Source organism: Hydra viridissima, unplaced genomic scaffold (assembly GCF_058129835.1).
Source record: "Hydra viridissima isolate aposymbiotic clone 2 unplaced genomic scaffold, HvirCarnegie_v1 scaffold_12, whole genome shotgun sequence".
Lineage (NCBI taxonomy): Eukaryota > Metazoa > Cnidaria > Hydrozoa > Anthoathecata > Hydridae > Hydra > Hydra viridissima.
The window spans coordinates 9,920,806-9,940,057 of NW_028324311.1; the positions used below are offsets into that span (position 1 = coordinate 9,920,806).

General features: G+C 31.8%; 1 protein-coding gene and 1 long non-coding RNA gene across 2 annotated transcripts; both read right to left on the bottom strand.

Moving 5' to 3' along the window:
- Positions 1-1,421: 1,421 nt before the first annotated feature.
- LOC145193954 (ubiquitin-conjugating enzyme E2 L3-like) lies at positions 1,422-7,383 on the bottom strand. The gene is made up of 4 exons (XM_080071521.2): positions 7,230-7,383; positions 3,261-3,356; positions 1,995-2,181; positions 1,422-1,918 (listed from the first exon to the last, which is right to left on the bottom strand). The coding sequence occupies exons 1-4, from the start codon at positions 7,254-7,256 to the stop codon at positions 1,764-1,766; spliced, it is 465 nt and encodes a 154-aa protein (XP_079927647.2). The 5' UTR covers positions 7,257-7,383; the 3' UTR covers positions 1,422-1,763.
- On the bottom strand, positions 4,174-7,204 carry LOC149881168 (uncharacterized). Its single transcript, XR_016445786.1, has 2 exons — positions 5,984-7,204; positions 4,174-5,811 (listed from the first exon to the last, which is right to left on the bottom strand). It is a non-coding gene; the product is annotated as an uncharacterized LOC149881168 (long non-coding RNA).
- Positions 7,384-19,252: the final 11,869 nt, after the last annotated feature.

The following is a 19,252-nucleotide window of genomic DNA, read 5'->3' on the forward strand; positions in this document are numbered from 1 at the left end:
TAGATAGAGCAGCTTTTTTTGGCGTTTTTGATAGAACAAAAAGGTTACTACACATCTAAATGTATAGTAATTACAAGTTATAATAAAATATTTTGTAATTACTACACATGACAAATTTAACTTTCTGTACAACAGGAAATCATTTTATGGCTGTTAAAGGAACTCATGCTTAAGAACAATCTCTTAATCAATTTAATGTGTAGAAATCATGCTTAAGAACAATCAAACCTCTGGTGATAATTAAAAAAATAGGTGAACAGTTATTAGGCTCTCAGTGAATAAGTTAATTTTTGAATAATAAAAATTATGTGTATGTTACATAGAGTAATTAAATATTTAGAAAGACATTGGAGTGTCTCGGTACAAAAAAGTGCCAAAACAATTGTTAGAAATCAAACAAATTCTGTCGAGCAACTATTTAAATCAGATGGTCCTACAAGGTCAGAATATGTTATACTTTTTTTATTTTCGAATCATATGAAAAAAAAAACAAAAAAAAAACAGAGTTAAGATTATTGAACATTTTAAAAAATTAAAAATGAGAAGTTCTGAATATTAATGGAGAACGAGATACTATGTATTTGAATTTTGAAGCAGCTGATCTAATTACATTAGCACAAAATTGGATAAATTTTTGAGCTGAAGTGACCAATTGCATGGTTTCAATTTGAAATTAAAGCGAAAAATCTGAAAAAGAGAGAACGCGAAAACTTAATTCTTAAAAAAGTTTAAAAAAAAAAAACCAAACAAAAAAAAAAAACAAAGGCTTTATCCAAGAGACAGATGAGGCAAAGAGCAAAGAAAAAGAGAGGTGTCCGTAAAGTTTAAAACCCGCATGATACAAAGACACATGGCCAAATTTTTAAAAAAATGTATTTCAGCAATTAGATTATCAACCCATAGACATTATGCACACTAAAAAGTTAATATAATCAGAGTAAGCTAACGCAGTTGTTTATTTTCATGTCATCATGATTGGTAGTACTAGTTACTAAATTGATAAAAATTTTCTATTCTATAAAAAAAAAGTCATTGGCTTTGATCTGCTGTAAATTGTGGGGATGGAACTCTAGAACCCTGAGCATCCCATTATTTACGCTCGATTAAAAGTGGATCCGAAATTAAGAAAACCTTTCGACAAACCAAAAAATTCGTAACCTCAGATATTTTATGTCATCAACAGTTTTTGTAGTCTAATCAAATCAAATTTTTGTTTTCAAGACTTTTCTTTCCTACACCGTGACTAGTGTTAGGGTGTATCTGGAAATTGTATCGTGACCTACACCGTGACTAGTGTTAGGGTGTACCTGGAAATTGTATCGTGACCTCCACCCTAACACTAGTCACGGTGTACCCTAAATTTATGTATTCACTCTGAAGAACATTTTCGTAACGAATGGTAAGATAAAAAAGCCATCAAATTTGAAACAGTTTATACTTTTCCTAGAATTGACGCAATCTACATTTCGCTACATTCACTAGCTGTTAATAAAAACTTAGAAATAAAAGTAACAAAAAAAGGAGATATCAAATTGTTTTAAAATTTAGAGCTTATAACAAAAAATGTTAGAAAAGAGGACAAAAATTATGGTAAATCGGATCGAGTTTTTACTTTCAAAATTAATTTGTTGAGCAACAGCAAAAAAAGAAATCTTCAATAAGCTCTGATAAGAAATTCAATTTTATTTTTGAGCTGCAGTTACCTCCGCTAAAAGGATGTTATACATTTAGACAAAACAGCAGGTCTGCAAATCGTATATAGTTCATTCGTTAGGTCGCGGTTCAGCGTGTTTCTTAGTATACTCTTCAGCGTTTTTCATGAACTTCTTTCTATCTTTCGTGTATTCTTCAGCAAGTTCGCCTCTCAAAGGATGCTCGGGTTCAGGGTCACTTATGAGTGCTGCTAAAGCTTGAATCACTGGTAAAAGAAAATTTTTTTTGTTAATAATTGATTTTAAAATTTTGTAAAAAAAATTTTTAAAAGCTACACTCACCTTGATCAGTTTTGGTAGCTGGTTTCCAGTTCTCAGGAGAAATAATCGGTAAACATACTTGGCCTTTTTCATCAATATTTGGATGATAGATTTTAGTTTTAAATGTCACTTTGGGTGGCTTAAATGGATATTCCGCAGGGAAAACAATATCAATTTTAAATGCACCTTTATTGTATGGCGGTGTATCCTAGAAATCAAAACAGATTTATAATCACAGTATAAAATTCATAAATTACAACAATACAATTTTTATTGGTAGAAAAAAAAATTCACAGAATTTTTTTTAATGAAATCAAAAGGAAATAGTGTTTGGTACTTTACATGATAGGTTTATAGGATGAAGTGAAAGATCAAACAAAAGATCAAGGTTGATTCTGATTATGTAAAAAAAAAAGTTTTATGATAATATATGGAATAATTTTTAGAGAGTTTTACTTTCACCAAAAACTGATGATTCCAAAAAGAAACAGCAATGAATTCAATACAAATATTAATGTCTAATAATAATATTTAATCAATTTAACACCATTCATTTTTGAAAAAAAAAAAGACTTTCCTCACAAGACCAACAAAAATTTTAAAAAATCATTTTTCTCACAAAACCAACAAAATAGAAATATCATCAAGGCAGGTAAAATACAAGCAATTATTTCTAGTAACTTCAAATGTCACTCTAACTACTATGAAACTTAATCAATATATTGTTGCTTTTCACAATTATATTACATTTCAAACAATTTTATTTTATCTAAACTAGATTTTCAAACAAGAATTAAAAATAAAACTTCTATTAGACGAATTGCAAAATCAAATTATTCCAACAGGATAATTAAGTATAAATGCCAATAAACAATTACTTGCTGAAATGTCACAAATAATGTTGCATATATCAAGACTTTATGCTGTTTAGAATGGTTCTAAGACATCCCTTAAGAAGGTGAGAATACGAAATATTAACCTGTGCAAAACAAACCTCAACTCATACATCGGTTTTAAAAATTAAACTACTCTTTTCAATTAAAAATAGGAGGTTGACTTTCACATCAGGTTGATTAAGGATTTCAATTTAAATCAGGAATTGATTTTAAAAATATTAAAAAATCATTAACTTTTGAAACAAGTTCACTTTAGAATGGCTGAAGCTCAATAAGAAAAACAGATGCACGATTTTTGTTGGTCAAATATTTCAGCTGTTGGTTAAAAGAAAATAACAAAGTGGGGAAGAAAATAGCATTTTAAAGTAAAGAAACATAATAATAAACTTACAGTACACACTTTTCCCTGCCAGTTTAGTATATTACTTTCATCAACGTGAATTTCACGGAAGACTTTTTGACCAGATTTGCGTATATCATCTAGTTCCTTAAAAATTACAATAGACTGTAAAAGAATCATAAATGCTAAAAGATTTTGCTAGGGGATCTCTTAAAGAGTTTGCTAAAATTTAATAAGCCATACTTCTCTACCCCTGACTATCCCTCAAAAAACTGAACATCTTAAGTACCTTGAAAATAAGAAGCACTTTAGTAGATATATTTTCATTATTCCTTTCTTACTGAAAGGTTTAAAATGTTTACTTTGTGTTTATTTCAGATGTTAATGATATTAACATTCTGTCTACCAAACGGGTCCAATAAACCCAATTGCAATATCAGCACAATATTTTTCACCTTAAATACGGATTGAAAGTTTTAAGGCTTCCTGACTTTTTCTATAATGGACTGACCTTTTTATAGGGGAGACCGGGGCTAGTTGGCTACAATTTTAGTTTTTGACCTCTGTGCATTTCTTGGTTAACTTTTTTGAGGATATCAAATTGCAGTTCAAAAGAATATGAATTTGGCAAGCATGTTCAAGTGTCAAACTTCAAAAAAATAATTGGTGGCCCAAAAATTGCCTTGAAAAAAGAAAAAAAAAAGTGCCAACTTACCCCGACCCAGGGAAAGTTGCATGTACTCTCAGAGTAAGTTGGCACACCATGTAAAAAGAGACAAGTTTAGCAACATTAAGCTTGAAATATATCAAGCGCATCTTTTTTATAAAAACTCTTGATAACTTTTATCCAACAATATTTTTTGACATAAACTTTTATTGCACTTAAGTCAATCGAATAGACTTTTCTTCTGTAAAAATAGCATTAACAGCATTTTTTGTAGCATTTTTAGAATTTACAGGCCTGTTTATTTTTTTTTTAAATTTCTCATGTCTGTAGATCTGTAGTGTTATATAACTTAAAAGAATTTGCGGCTAATATGAAAAGTTGTAAGCTAGCACATGTTGCCAACTAGCCCCATGATCATTGTGCTAAGATTTTTGCTCACAAAATGGCTTATAAATCCCCAAAAGCGCAAAGTATTGAGAAGCACAAAATTTATTCATTATAATTTAGAATATCAAAGAAAAAATTAATCAAGGAGTTAGCAGCCATAATTGAAGAAATGAGAGACTTGAATACATCAGTGAAGATAAAGATGGGTAATCAACTGATGAGGGAGAAATAGATGAAGTTGAAATAGGCAACAATGAAGCAAACATTGATTGAGATTCTGATGAAAATATAGAAATAGACCTAGCAATTACAAGTGAAGAAGCTTTAAAAAGTAATGAATTTATGTGGTATGTTAGACCACATGGAAAGCATATTCAATGCAATATTTTGCAAGAAAAAGCAGGATATACAAGACTTGGAAATTCTGAAGTGGATTCTATATTATCATCATTTTAGATTTACTTTTGTAAAGCACTTTTGGAAATTATTATAAAATGGACAAATGCTGAGGGTAACCAAGTACATGGTAACAATTGGAAACCAGTAGATATTGCGGAAATAATAAAAATTATTGGACATTTACAATTGATTGACGTTTATAAATCAAAAAATGAAGAAAAATCAGAAATGTGGAGTATAAAAAATGGACACAAAATTTTACATCATATTATGAACCATAACAGATTCACAAATATATTGCATTCGATTTGATAATGCTTCTGCAAAAGGTGTAAAAAGATTGATAAATTAGAATCAGTACAAGATATTTTTGATTTTTGAAATCATTATTTACAAGATTCTTATGTTCCCAACTGATCAATTACAGTTAATGAACAATTAACAATATTTTAAGAATATATGCCAAGTAAGCCAGGCAAATATGGAATAAAGTTTTGGGCTATTTGTGAGAGTGTCATATCTAATGCATGGAAATTAGAAGTTACACAGAAAAAAAAGGAAAATAGAGAAATTAATCAAGGTGAAAAAGTTGTCAAAAGATTAGTAAAGGATGTAGAAAATTCAGGTCAATATATTACATTTTTACATCATACGCACTCTTCTTTTATAATTCATAAAAAAAAAAAAAGAACTACCTATTGTTTTACAAATCACAAGAGTTGCAAGACGTATTCTAGTTTATTTGGTTTTCAAGTAAAAGCAAACAAAATATGTTATTGTCTAAAAAAGGTAGAGTTGTTACATTACTTAGTACCATGCATAATAATAAAGTTGTTAGTACCACCAGCCAATGATAGAAACCAGAAATCAGCTTATTTGTTTGATAATTTAACCCACAGGTCCAACTGACCTGAATGGTAAGTGATGTGTATATTTTTTGTGGGTAGACAGAAGGTTAATAAAGTTAAGGCATATTCAGATTACAAAAGATTGGCTTTTACAACCAAGAAAATTGGTATTTCTTTTAATTTTTAATCAAAGCAAAAAACTTACAGTAGAAAAAAATGAATAACCCCAAGTTTGCAATAAGATGACCAATAGTATACATATTTTGTTGACAAAGTAGATGTTTCAAATACTATCCTAAAACTGGGCAATTATAGCACAGAGAATTAGTACTACTTACAAATTTAATGATGCATCCATGATGCTTAGTTTGCTGTAATCAGCAGAATTTACATAAAAATATAGACAGAGAAATAATTAGTTTGTTGAAAAAAATATTTTCATTTGCACAAGTATATATTTTTTAACCTCTCACCTGGATCTCTCACAAGTTATTGGTCTAAATTATATTTGATGTTGAGGTACTGGTTCCAACAGAAGTTCATCAGTTGCAGACAGCAAGCATGAACTGAAAATTAATGGTGAACAAACCATTGTTAATTGGTTTTAACTTGTAAATATTTTATAATTTTATATTTTGAAACTCAACCATAAATTTGTGGGCCAAAGAGGATTATTGAAATCTAATCTTTTCTTTTGGACAAAAAGTAAAATGTTGGTTGAATTGTATTGCAACAGGAGGTATCTATTGGTTATCAACCAGCTACAAAAAAAGTTTTCTAACAGTACCAAGTTCCAATTCTGCAACTCTTATGTCAAAAATTGGGCAATGGTCTTTCCTGTCACATCAATATGGGCCAACATGTAGAATGCATATAAACTAAAAAGGTCTAGGATCCCAGTATGGCACATTTTAAAAACTTTTTTAACCATATTATCTTATATTAAATAGCTGCTTAATTCTAGAAACACATTTGTTGATCTAGTTTATGCATCAATTAATCTGTGTTTCTTTAGAACTAACTCTTTAATTAACAGTAAAAACTAGGCAAGACTAATCATAAAAAAGAATATTATTTTTCTAATAAGAATTTGAAATTTCAAAAAAATTGAACTACTTTGCTTTAATCAAAAATTAAAACAGATACCAATTTTCTTTACTTCCAAAGCTGGTTTGTCATCATCTTATACAAATAAAGGGCTAGAAAACTTCAATATAAGGCCTAGCATAAATGATAACTGTGCAAAAAAAGATTTTCTTTCAGTATATCTTGCTGACTTATTAAAGCAGCATTCTTTAATTGAAGATCTTAAGACAAATTGTAAGCTAACTTATTAAAGTTATGTTGTATGTAAATCTCAGTTTAAGATTCCATATTTATTCAAAAAAGCATGAATATGCTTTTTAGTATTATCGCCTTTGTTTGTTTGTTTAAATTTCTTGATAAGTATAAATACCGTCTAAGAGTACGATATTTATACTAACCAAGAAATTTAAGTACATGTATGAATGAGACATATAGGTATAAGATATTGTATAAGTTTCATTATCTCGGATATTCTGAATACTTTGTGTATACATTTTTTTGCGGGGAAGATAAAAAAAGGTGAATGTACCAAAGTATTTTTTTAAAAATCATTATAAAATATTATTACAAAATTTGCGTAGAAAACTATTACTAAAGAAGAAAATGCTTCTTACATATACATAAAAGTCTAACCTTAGCCAATCTTCTCGTGGCAGCCATTTTAGCTGTCGAAAGAGCGTCAATCCAATAATTTCACCAGCTTACGATATTTAGTTTGCTCTCCGTCGTAATCATTAACAGTTGTTGACAAGCCCTTTCTGTTTCTCTTTTATAAACTTTTAAAATGCGTGAAACGAACTTTCAAACTTAAAGTTTCTAGAAAAATCTTGATAGTAAATCGATGACGTCAATTTAGCGAAAAATTTCTTTTTCAAACTTTTGAGCTTTTAGAACAACAATTCCAATCTTTAAAGAAGGAAACATGCTTATAATTAATGTCCTCTGAGAAGCGTGAGAGGTAAAGACAGTTATAAATCCAGATTTGAAAAGAAAAAAGAAACGAGTTATAACGAAAATGTACAATGAAAATTTTTAAAGAGTTATAACGAAACTTTAGGAACGGAAATATCGCTTTTGAAACATTATGGACGCGAAGAATGGAACTACTCTATTTTCTGAAATGCCTTTCGGAATAACCAGTTTAAGATGTCTTTCGGAATAACCAGTTTAAGATGCCCCTAATCATGGAGGTTTCCCACCCAACAACAATTCGTCTTAAAGACAAAACTCAGACGACTTGAAATCGGTATTTAAGATGTCTTAAACTGGTCTCAAATGAAACATTGTAGTCGTCTAATTAAAAACTTCTTAAAGTTGTCCTATCTAAGAACTCTTAAAGCTGTCGTATTTAAGTTGTCTTAAAGACGGTATAAAAAACGTGTGTGTGTGTGTGTGTGCGTGTTTATATATATACATATATGTTTAACAACAGAAATATATACAGTTAAGGATAAACAACTTATACATAAAATGAATATATTACAAGAAAGAATAAATACAAAATGAATAAATACAAGAAAGAAAAAATAATTTGTCACAGTTTTAAAGTACAATTTATGGTAAACCGTAAGAATGACTAAGTATTTAATATTTACTTAATATGATTTACCAGCTATATATAAACTAACTTTTTGACAAAAACTAATGAGTTATTATGTACTTTTTATGATAAAAGAAATAATATATGAAATATGAAAAACGAAAACATGAAATATCTGGCCGCATTTTGCAAGAAAATTTTAAATTTGAATAACTTTTTAAAAGGTTTTGCATTATCAAATGAATTATAAAAAAATTTTGGTGAACAAAGGACCAAGCTGGTGAATGACGGACCAAAGAATTGATTGAAAACAGATCTTGACAAAAAATTTAAGCTTTTTTATATTTCGCTGTACTTTTTTTTAGTCATTTTTGAATTATCCCTACAGATCTATTTTATTATTCACAGACTTTGTTTACACGAAAAATTCTCAAGTTGGTAATTTACAGTTAAGTGGCCTAAAATAATTTTACTTTTTTACTTTTAAAAATACGGTGGAGAGTATAGAAGTGCATTTAAATCAGGGTTGGCAAAAACCCGGGTTTTGGAGCAAAAACCCTACCTAATTGGGTTTTGATTAATTACTAATGATAATGGTACTTTAATTTCAGCTTGATTCACCAAACCGTTCAAAAGTTATAATTGAATCAATATAGACCGAAATCGGCGAAATTTGAGTATCTGGAGCTTACCGTTGATTTTTTTTGATTTTTGACAGATTATAACTTTTTAAATAAGATAGATGATCACCTGAAATTTGTTATGGTAATTGTGTATTACCCAACTTATCTATTTTTGCAGGTGTTTTGGACTGGTTTTAAACAATTTTTGAGTTCTTGTACCTCAAAGTTGCTAATTAACTTAATATTAGACAAAGTTTTGGAAACTTTAATGCGCTACAGTTCAATACCAACAGACAAGCTGTGCCATTTTTTTGTTACTTTTGTGTACTTAGAGTAACCACTTGCAGAAAAATTTAAAATTATGTGTTGAAATTTATTTTAGCACTTGCAGCAGCCTGTTAAAATATCACTTTTTTAAAAAATTACGATAAATTACAAACAGTTAAAATAAATTATGAAACTTTTTACTGGCAAAGTTCCATATATAGACAATCACCAAAAAAAATTTAAAGACCAATACTCTATCTTATGACATGATTGCAGCCCTATAACTTTGGTGTATAATTTTGATTTTTCCCTGAACAAATATAATCAGTTTTCTGTAAAATAAAATTATCAGTGTCTTAATTTATTTGATATGATTTTTTAATATATATTTGTTTAATTTTATACATGTAATATAATTATAATGGTATAATTTACACATGGTTATAGTTTGAGTGTAAAATACTTCAATCACTTCAAGAGTTTGTAGTAAAATCTGCACAGTATTTTTTTGGATTTTAATTTTTTAGTTTTTAATATTGCAAGAACCAAAAACTAAAAAATTGTGTGTATGCAGAAATAGTTATATGTATAAATAGTTTATTGGTTGCATTTTAGACAGTTTTAATCACATTTGTACTTGAGAGTTCATTTTTACTGATTTTATTACTGGAAAAATATAACAAATCTTTATTTTAGATTATGTTACATAATTAACCCTCAATTTTAATATTTTTAGATTAGTAAAAAATTTCAGAGAAATGTTGTGTGGGAAGAGTTTTAAAAGAAGATTGTGATAAAATGTCATATTGTAGAATAGTAGGAAGAATAAGACTAAAAGATACTGATATTGAAGTTTTAATTCAAAGGAAAGGATACAATTTTTATATCCTTTCCTTTGAATTAAAAACAAAGGCTTTTTATCCTATACAATAGGATAAAAAGCCTTTGTTTCAGTCCGTATAAATAATGCAAAAGTTCATAAACAAAAACGCTTAATATTAGTTCGATTAAAAGAACTTTATCTTGAGTTTAAAAAGCTATACCCTACAACAAAGTTGGATTCAGCAAGTTCTGCGAACTAAGCTGAAGTGGTGCATCACAGTTGACAGTAGAGGGAGTCACTCAGTTTGCGTATGTTCTTATCATCAAAATGTTAAGTTGATGTGTGCTGCTTTACCTAAGGGCCATTTAATATATTATAAAGATTTGATGAAAGTATGTGTTTGTAATATAGATAGTCGAAGCTGCATGTTTCATCTATGTTCTAACTGCCCCGGTAAAGTAAATTTGAAGACTTACTTGGAAAATGTGTTTGAAAGTAATGATTTTGATTTTGACGATCAGATCACACACATATAATGGATGTCAACTGATCAAACTGCACTTGTCACAGTCCAAACAAGCATTATTGAGTTTATTGAAACTCTAAGTGAAACTTTGTATGACCTTTGTCATCACCACTTTATCAAAGAAGCACAATCCTCCTACTTATCAGAGGCAAAAAAAACATTAGATCAACACACTTGTCTTATCTGTAATATAATTCCTACAGAAATGCTTAATGTTTAATGTTTAACGTCGTTTGGTCATTAGTTACTAGGCTTTGAAAGAGCGCGTTCTCAAACTGCACGCGGCCATTGGAGAAAGATCTCTTAAGCGAGTTAAAACTTTTTTCCTTTTGGAATTTAATTATATTACATAAAGAATCATATTAAGATAATAAGTCATCGTTAAGATTATATTATAATTGAAGTAAGTATGTAAAATAGTTATACATACATTTTTATTAGATAAAGTAGAAAGGATTTAAAGTAGAAAGGACTTTAATTTTTTAAATTGTCTGTATTTTGTTTGTTTAAGTTTTTCTTTTAGCAGTTATATTTTTACTAGCAAAAAGTAACCCGGAATACAGGTTATGGTCGGTCTGTTACTTAATTTATAGTACTTTATTTTTTAGAAAGAAAATAGGGATATGGATGTTATTTATAGTTATACTAATGCTATCCCATAAAATGGTTATTACTACTTTGAAATTTCTGTGATGCTATTAACTATTTTTGTTCTTTTTTAGAAAATTTAGAAAAATAAATTAAAATTTTGTGCCAACACTGACATGGCATGTCACATGTTATTGTATGTAAAGGTTAAATTTTGTCCAGATTGTTTTTCATGGATGGACCAGTTGGTAATGGAAAAACCTTTACTTATAATTTTTTGATTGCTGAAACCATAAGTAGGGGCTTTAAATCTGCTACAGCTGCATGGAGTGGCATAGCAACAACTCTTCTTACAAATGGATCTACATTGCATGGCTTATTCAAACTTCCTGTTCCAATATTGGATAATAGCACATGGAATGTAACTCCTAACTCTTTTCACTGGTATTTTTTAAGACAAGTTAGTTTGTTTTTGCTTGATGAAACATTCATGATACCCAAACATGCCTTAAATGCAATTGATAGGTTGTTAAAAGATATTAGCAACAACAACTTTCCATTTGGAAGAAAAATCATTCTTTTTGGTGGTGGCTTTAGGCAAATTCTGCCTGTTGTGAAAAGAGAACAACTAGCTGAGATAGTAGAATTGTTTATAAAATGTTCTTTGCATTGGCAATGGGTGCAGAAGTTTGCATTAACTGAGAATATGAGAGTACAAGATGGAGATGCTGATGAAAATGATTATTCTAAACGTGTGATTTTAACACCAACTAATGTTGATTCATTATTAATCATTGAAGAAGTACTTGAATGTCTGCCGGGTGAGGTCAAAGTTTATTTAAGTGCTGATCAAATTGATACTGATAACCTTAATCAAAGAAATAACTTTCCTGTTAAGTTTTTGAACAGCTTAACTCCTTCAAGTATGCCACCTCATTGTTTAAAATTGAAAGTTGGTTGTGTAATTATGCTATTTAGAAATTGAGATCTCAAAGCTGGGTTATGCAATGGTACTCAAATGAAAGTTTGTGACTACTATAAAAAGCGGGTTCTGGCTCATTTTCATTTTTTGCGCATTTTCATAATGTGATTACATTATGAAAAAGGTTGTGCATGTCTTATTCTTTGATTATGTAGTTGTTCTTCAAGTATGGAAAAAGGTGTTTATATTTTTCTCTTCGCGCCTCTCTTTTTTTTTTTGCGTGTAGTTTTTGTTTTTTTTCTTCGAGTGCATTTAGTAGGATGTTTCTAGTCGTCCAATCTAATTTTTTGATATGGGTATCTCTAACCATAGAATTAAATTCTTCATCAGTAAAATTTTTTCTAAATTCTTCAAAATGTGGGCTTTTTATAAACGTATCATAAGTTCTGTATACGTATGTAACGTTTCTGTTTGTTTCTTTGTCGAAAGTTTTAATGGAGAATGACATTTTTTTTATAACAAGAAAAAATTTATTTATATCATTTTTAAAAAGTTTTTTTTCATAAAATTAAATCCAGGATTTAAGCAGCAGAAGCGCACACTCTACGTCTATCCTTACGAAAACCTTTAATCAACGCTTTAATCTTCAATTGTCGCTTTTGCTCTTCTGAAATATATTCTTCTTCTTCTTCTTCTAATTCTTCTTCTAATTCTTCTTCTAATTCTGATTCTGATTCTTCCGAACTATCATCTTCTGAACTAGACCAACTAAATATAATAGCTTCGTCTAAACCATAAACATTTTCTTCTTCCTCTGAACTATCATCTTCTGGTTGATAATAAGCATAATTGTTACTATATGTATCAACATCGTCTTCTTCTTCTGGTTTATATTTAGTAGTAATATACGACCGATTAACTTCGATTAATCTATTAAGCTCTTCTTCTTCTTCTTCTCTTAGGTCATAATAATTAGTAGACAACCGACTATTAATTTTGGCTATAATTTTGGCTATTCTTTTATTTTCTTCTTCTTCTTCTTCTTCTTCTTCTTCTTCTTCTGTTTGAGCAGGATCAGGCCACCAACTATCAACTTCTTCGGTAAAATTATCATATCCTGGAAAATACTTGTAATTGTTACTATATGTATCAACATCGTCGTCTTCTTCTCTATTACTCATTGACATTTTTATAACAAGAAAAAATTTATTTAAGTCATTTTCAAAATTTTTTTTTCATCTATGCATTAGGCATAATAATAGGTTTGTCCGAGGACGAGGAAAAAGCTTCCAGATTGACCGACTTGTGCATCACCGGAGTTGAGCGTGACAACAATCCTTCTTCCAGCTGCAACGCTGGGCATGGAGTCTGCTTCTCCGAAATTTCTATAAAAAGAAATGGTGGTAGTCGAGTCGATGGATGAAGTGGATTGATACAGCAACCCAGTCGACTTGTTGTTGAATGAACTGATGTTTGATCCGTTCCATGAGGACAAGTAAAAATCTTCCAATCCAGAGGAGGAAAAGATGCATTGACTATCGCTGTCATATCCAGGGAAAGTGGTGTAACTGTTTGCGTTGTAAGGTGTCCAAGGACTGAGGTTAGTAGCATTGCCTGGAGGTAAATTTCCATCATACATTCTGACTCTAGATTCCCACCAGTTTCCAGAAGCGCCGATGATATGCATTCGGATGTATTTGAGAAAGACTCCGTTTCCTTTCCCCTTGGTGCTCAGCAAAACGTATTCGCTTCCGTAAGAGGTGTTCATATATCGGAACGTTGTCGCATAAAGCTTGTAAAGAGGGATGGTGGGAGGAATAGAGGAGAGCGTGGTGATAAAAGGTTGAATCCAGTACGTAATGGCTGAAGTATTTTTGTTCACCAATTGAATGGTGATATCTGTTCTGAAAGGCATGTCCAATGTGAAATATCCTCCTAAAGAAGTGGTATTAGCTATATTGCATCCCTGTAAAGAATTGGCGTAAAAAGCTCCTCCTAAAGGAGAAAAAAGCAAGTCTCCTGCTAGACCCACTTGGTCTATACCAATTCCTTCCGTGGTTTCTGCATAATTCCCCACGTTGATCTCCCCGTCTGTAGAGATTCGAAGAAAAACTAGTCCAGGAACGTTTGTTCCAGATGTGCTGTAAAAAGCCAGCCATAATCTTCTTAAAATTCCAGAACCGCCAGAGTAAGAAAAAACTGGGGCAGTAGTTGATCCTGCTACAATTTGAGACTTTTTTCCCAAACTGGTGAATCCTGTCCCTGGAACGACACTGGTTAAACTCGATTTTTGCAACAGCAAGTCCACATAATTTTTTGTCGCTCCATCTTGCGCGTTGGTTGGATCAGTCACGTTGATCAATTTGTGCGAGTTCAAATCCAAATCTGCATTTCCCACAGTTGTTCCACCTGATGCATGCGTGTCCACGTAATTTTTGGTGGCCGCGTCTGAAGACAATGTAGGTTCTGCTAAATTGGTTTATTTGTGAGAAGTCATGTTAATGTCCACATAAGAAATATTATTGTAAGCAACTTTGGTATCTACATACCCTTTTGTTGCAGCGTCTTTTAAAGCGGTGGGGTCGGTTACATTAATCACTTTGTGTGAATTCATATCGATGATTCCAGTGATTGTGCTCGACCCGTCTGTTTTAACGCATAGACTTGAGCTGACGTCGACGTAATTTTTTGTGGCAGCGTCATGCAAATTGGTTGGTTCGTTCAAATTGATCGCCTTGTGAAAATTTAAATCCAAGTCCGCCATGCCAATCACAGTGCCGGTTCCTCCCGACGAATGCGTGTCCACATAATATTTTGTAGCGGCATCGTGTGCGTTGGTAGGTTCTGCTAAATTGATGATTTTATGAGAGTTATAATCCAAATCTGCAGTGATGGTGCTCGATCCGTCCGTTTTAATATAAACGTTGCTGGTTGAGTCTGATGCAAGATTATCAAAATAAACACTGAATTCGCTTCTGTTGAATTTGTCAATCATTTTTTTAATGTGGAAAAATTTTTTTTAAATCCTTCGGATCACCAAAGGGTGTTGACAACGTCTTGAAAGCTGTCTCCCTCTTCGCATTTTTTCAAGACGTAAAGACACAAGTGTCCACAATAAGACGTGTTTCCAAATTGAACCCTTTCACTGTTGTAAAAGACAGGGCTTTTCAAATAGTCAACGAGCTCGACGAGAGGGGGTTGAGCGTAAGAGTCAAAGTGGAATTTTTTATCACCGTCTTTGAACCAACACACCCAATGAAACCCATCTGTACTCGAATCCCCCGTGTTGACAATTCCACATTCTTTTTTTCTCGGTTTTTTTGGCAATGCGTCTCTGACAAAAACTCCTCGAAAGTTTTTTATTTTCAGTTTTTTTGCTGCTTCCATCAACTGAATAGTGGATAAAGCCGCGTTTGGTAAAAAAATTCCCTCCACATTTATTTTTTTGTTTCTCATTTTTTTATTTTGTTATTTTTTTTAAATTTGTTTCTCCTTAATTTTTGTTACTCACCTTTATCACTTACCTTTTTTAATTTGTAGTGACCATAAGCCAACGTGTGTATTCCATCTTCCAAAATGACTCTTTTGTCGTCGTTAGAGCTGAGTGCGACTTTGTTAATTTCTTCGGTGTAAACATCGTGAAGATGGGAACGGATAACATTCATGGTTGCAAGTTTTTCTTTCTTTTTCTTTAAACAGTCTTTATAATCTTGGTGAGTGATGTACTTTTCAACCACACATTTCTGAATTCCTTTGCATTTTTTGTGTTCTTTTTTTTCATTAAAGACCTCATAAGAGTAGACCTTAGGACGAAGCCCAACAAACTCTTTAATTTGCTTGCCGCCGGTTTCATCCTTAAACTTACCGATAATCTTTTTATTTAAACCTACTTTGAACCCAACGTTTTGAATAGCAGGATGATCTTTTGGAAAATCACTCGTGTCAAACTTGCTTTCAACGTCATCAGCAATATCTTTGTAAAAGTCTTCCGTTTCTATTTCATAAAAGAGCGAGTCTGTATCAGTCATGAGTAATTTCACCTTATCACCGTATTTTGGTTTGATATAGTCATAATGGAATTCATACATGAGGGTTTTGCTGATGTCTAGGATGCTCATTCCCAAGAAAACAGGTTTGTCGTAAAAGACATTTGTTTTTTCCATGTGAACCGCGATTAAGTTTTCATCAAAAATGGTGTTTCGTTTATATTTAGGTTTTTTAGATAATTTTAGAGCTTCTTTTCTCGTGGTAATGAGTCTAACATCAACGCGTTTTAGAATATTCTCCATGGTTTTCCCAAATACGGAGTTGTTCATGAGTTTGAAAAATTCTTTATCAGATTCGTTTGTAGCTTTTGCTCTTTCAGTGGTGTTGAGATCAATGTACTTTTTCATGAAAGGTTCTTCTTCAAAGGTGATACCTCGATGAATTTTAGTAGTGATCAACCCCATTCGTTCATAGAGTTTTAGGTTTTCATGGTGAATAACATATTTTTCTTTGTTGTTTAAATTGGGAACTAGCTTTTCCACTTTTCCAATGGTTAATTTTTCAGGAGCTAAAGGATAGTCATTGTGTAAATCGTGAAGACTTTCAGGATAATCTAAATCGACTTCGAGAATGCAAGGCATGGATTTCCAATTTAAAAGTTCATCCTCAGTCATCCATCTAAATCCTCTAACTGGAAGAGGTTTGCTCATAGCCCATCCATAAAGATTATTGGCGTCTAAATACTGAAGGAATTTCGAAGGTTCTGAAGTTTTATAATCATCACTCATGTATTTGTTGTTAGCAGTTCCATGTCGATTGGAGATCATGCAGATTCCACCGCATATTCCTTTTCGAAACATGTTGAGCATATCAATATCGGTTATAAGCTCTATTACAACTTCAGTTTTCTTTAGCATAGCATCCAGAGCCAAACCAGGGGAGGTGTAATACCAAGCAGGATCAAGACCGTAATGTTTCATGCAAGTGTCTCTAAAAGTTTCAAAGACATCTGCCAGTATCAACACATCCGACACGTTGTACAAATCGTGATAATCTCTAAACGTTTTGCATTGAAACGTGCTCCAAACCTTTTGCGCATGCGAGTATTCTTCGTCGCTTATTCCATCGTGTCTAAGTTTTGAGAAAAACGCTTCTTTTGGTGGTAATTGCGTTTCTTGAAATTTATCGAATCCGTCCACCCAATCGTAAGGGTACACGCCTTTTTTACAAAGCAAATTAAATTTTTCACCTTCAAAATGTAGTGCAAGGCTTTTAAACTGCTCTGGCTTTAAGTTTTTAGACAAAGTATCCAAACTGGAGGAAAGGAATTTAAAGCTGTCGATGAACCTCAATTCAATTTTTTTGTATTTTGGTTTTCCATCTTTTCCATCTTTTCCAATGTACTCAACTTTGATTTTTTTCGAGAAACTGATATATTTTTCTTCATTGTTGGGTATACAATTGAGTTTTCCACCTAATTTTTTGATAAACAAATGAGTGTCGTAACCAGACAAATTATGGAAAACGATCGGGATGAATTTTGGAACTTGATATTTTTTATTACAATCGTCGTGAGCGGCTCCTCGATATTTTCCAGTAAAATGACAGTGATCGCGTACTTTGTCGTCGTTGAGATTTTTATTGCAAATGTGGCAAACTGTTGCGGATTTGAAATTATTTTCGTCCTCTTTTGTCAAAACCATCTTTTTTTTCTCGATTTTTCCAAAAAGTTCTTTTATTGCGCTTTCCAAATTTTCAACAAAAAATTGACCAACATCGATGTTCTCGCTAAACGATACGGAAATGGCTGGATCGTGCTCGAAAACGGTTTCATCAAAACATTTGATGTAATAGGAAAAGGAACATGGAATGTGTCTTTGAAACTTTTTTGTGTAAGACTGGTTCGAGTCTATCGACTTGATAAAGCTTTCAAAGTCAGCATATACGATAAATGGAACCCTCATCGACTTTCCGATGCCTTTAAACTGAAGAGTTGCACCCTTTTTAGGAAGTTCAATTCTCATTGGCGCGTTTTTATAACAATCTTCTCGATGTTTTTGAAGTTTTTCTTCTTGATCATAACATTGAAGACACCTTCTGCAAAAATGTTGTTTTCTTTTACCTTTTGATGCTGAGGAACCGGCAAATCGACTGAAACTTTTAATTAGACAATAATGGTCTGTGTCTTCGTTTTTAATATACAGCAAATCAACATTATGCTTTCGATCGAGAAAGTCAGATACTCGCAAAGGGTTGGGTTTTTCATTTTCATACTCAAAAACGTTGATGCTAATGTCTGGGTTATCTTTTTCAAACTTGACGATATTATGATAATCCACAGGAAATGTTACTCCATCCCAATTCAGCTCTTCTGATTTTTTAACCAAGTCTTCATCAATTCTTTCGTTGTTTTTATTTTTCAGATTCAAAGCCCTGGTAACTGACCATTTAAAGCATTGATTGTCTTTGTTTTTTATGTTGATGATTGCCTTTTTGTCTTTTAGATCGTCAGTCAGCTCAATATAGGAAGAACCGCTGAGAGGTGTGTAATCGATAAAGTTTATATGCATTCTTAAAATCTTAGATATGGTGCTATTAGAACCTAAAGCATTGTATTTGACACTACTTTCCAAGACTGTTTCTTCCATTTCGCTCATTAACTCTCTTACATCTGTAGCTGCTAGAATAATTTCCTAGCTGGATGAAAAGGTTGCTTCCCGAGTTGTTTCTTCACCAGTGATGATACTTACACTTTTCATTTCGCACGTTAAAATAGTTCTTACTTTTGTATTCCTTTCTCCTTCCATGGTTTGAATGGCAGACTCTCTTACCAAATTAAAAAAGGATGCAATGTCTTGATATCGAGAAGAAGGAATATAAGAAAATAGTCTAACAGCTCGATCCGCTGCATGTTCAGTCAACTTGAATTTTATTTTATAAGGTTTTGTCTTGGGATGTTTATACACTGTTCTTAATACAAGTGATTTGATAGACTTTATCTTTTCATCGATTTGTTCCACTGATTCGCTTACCTTCTCCTTGACTACTTCAGGAACATAGGGTTCTATCCATTCTTTAATATCATTAAACTTAGTTGCAACATACGACGCTACACTTTTTGCAGCTGCCTTCAGACTTGAAAAAAATGAAGGTCTCTGTGGAATGACTGGTTTTGGTAGGATGACAGGTGATGAATCTAAAACCGGTTCATCAAGGATGTGTTTTTGCAAATGAATTGGTTTCGGAGCAATAGAAGGTTTTACCACAGGTCTTGGTGGAATGATTGCTGGTTTCGGAGCAATAGGAGGTTTTACCACAGGTCTTGGAGACTGCAAGGCTCTTACAAGATCAGTCTTATTCATCTTGTAATAATATTTAAT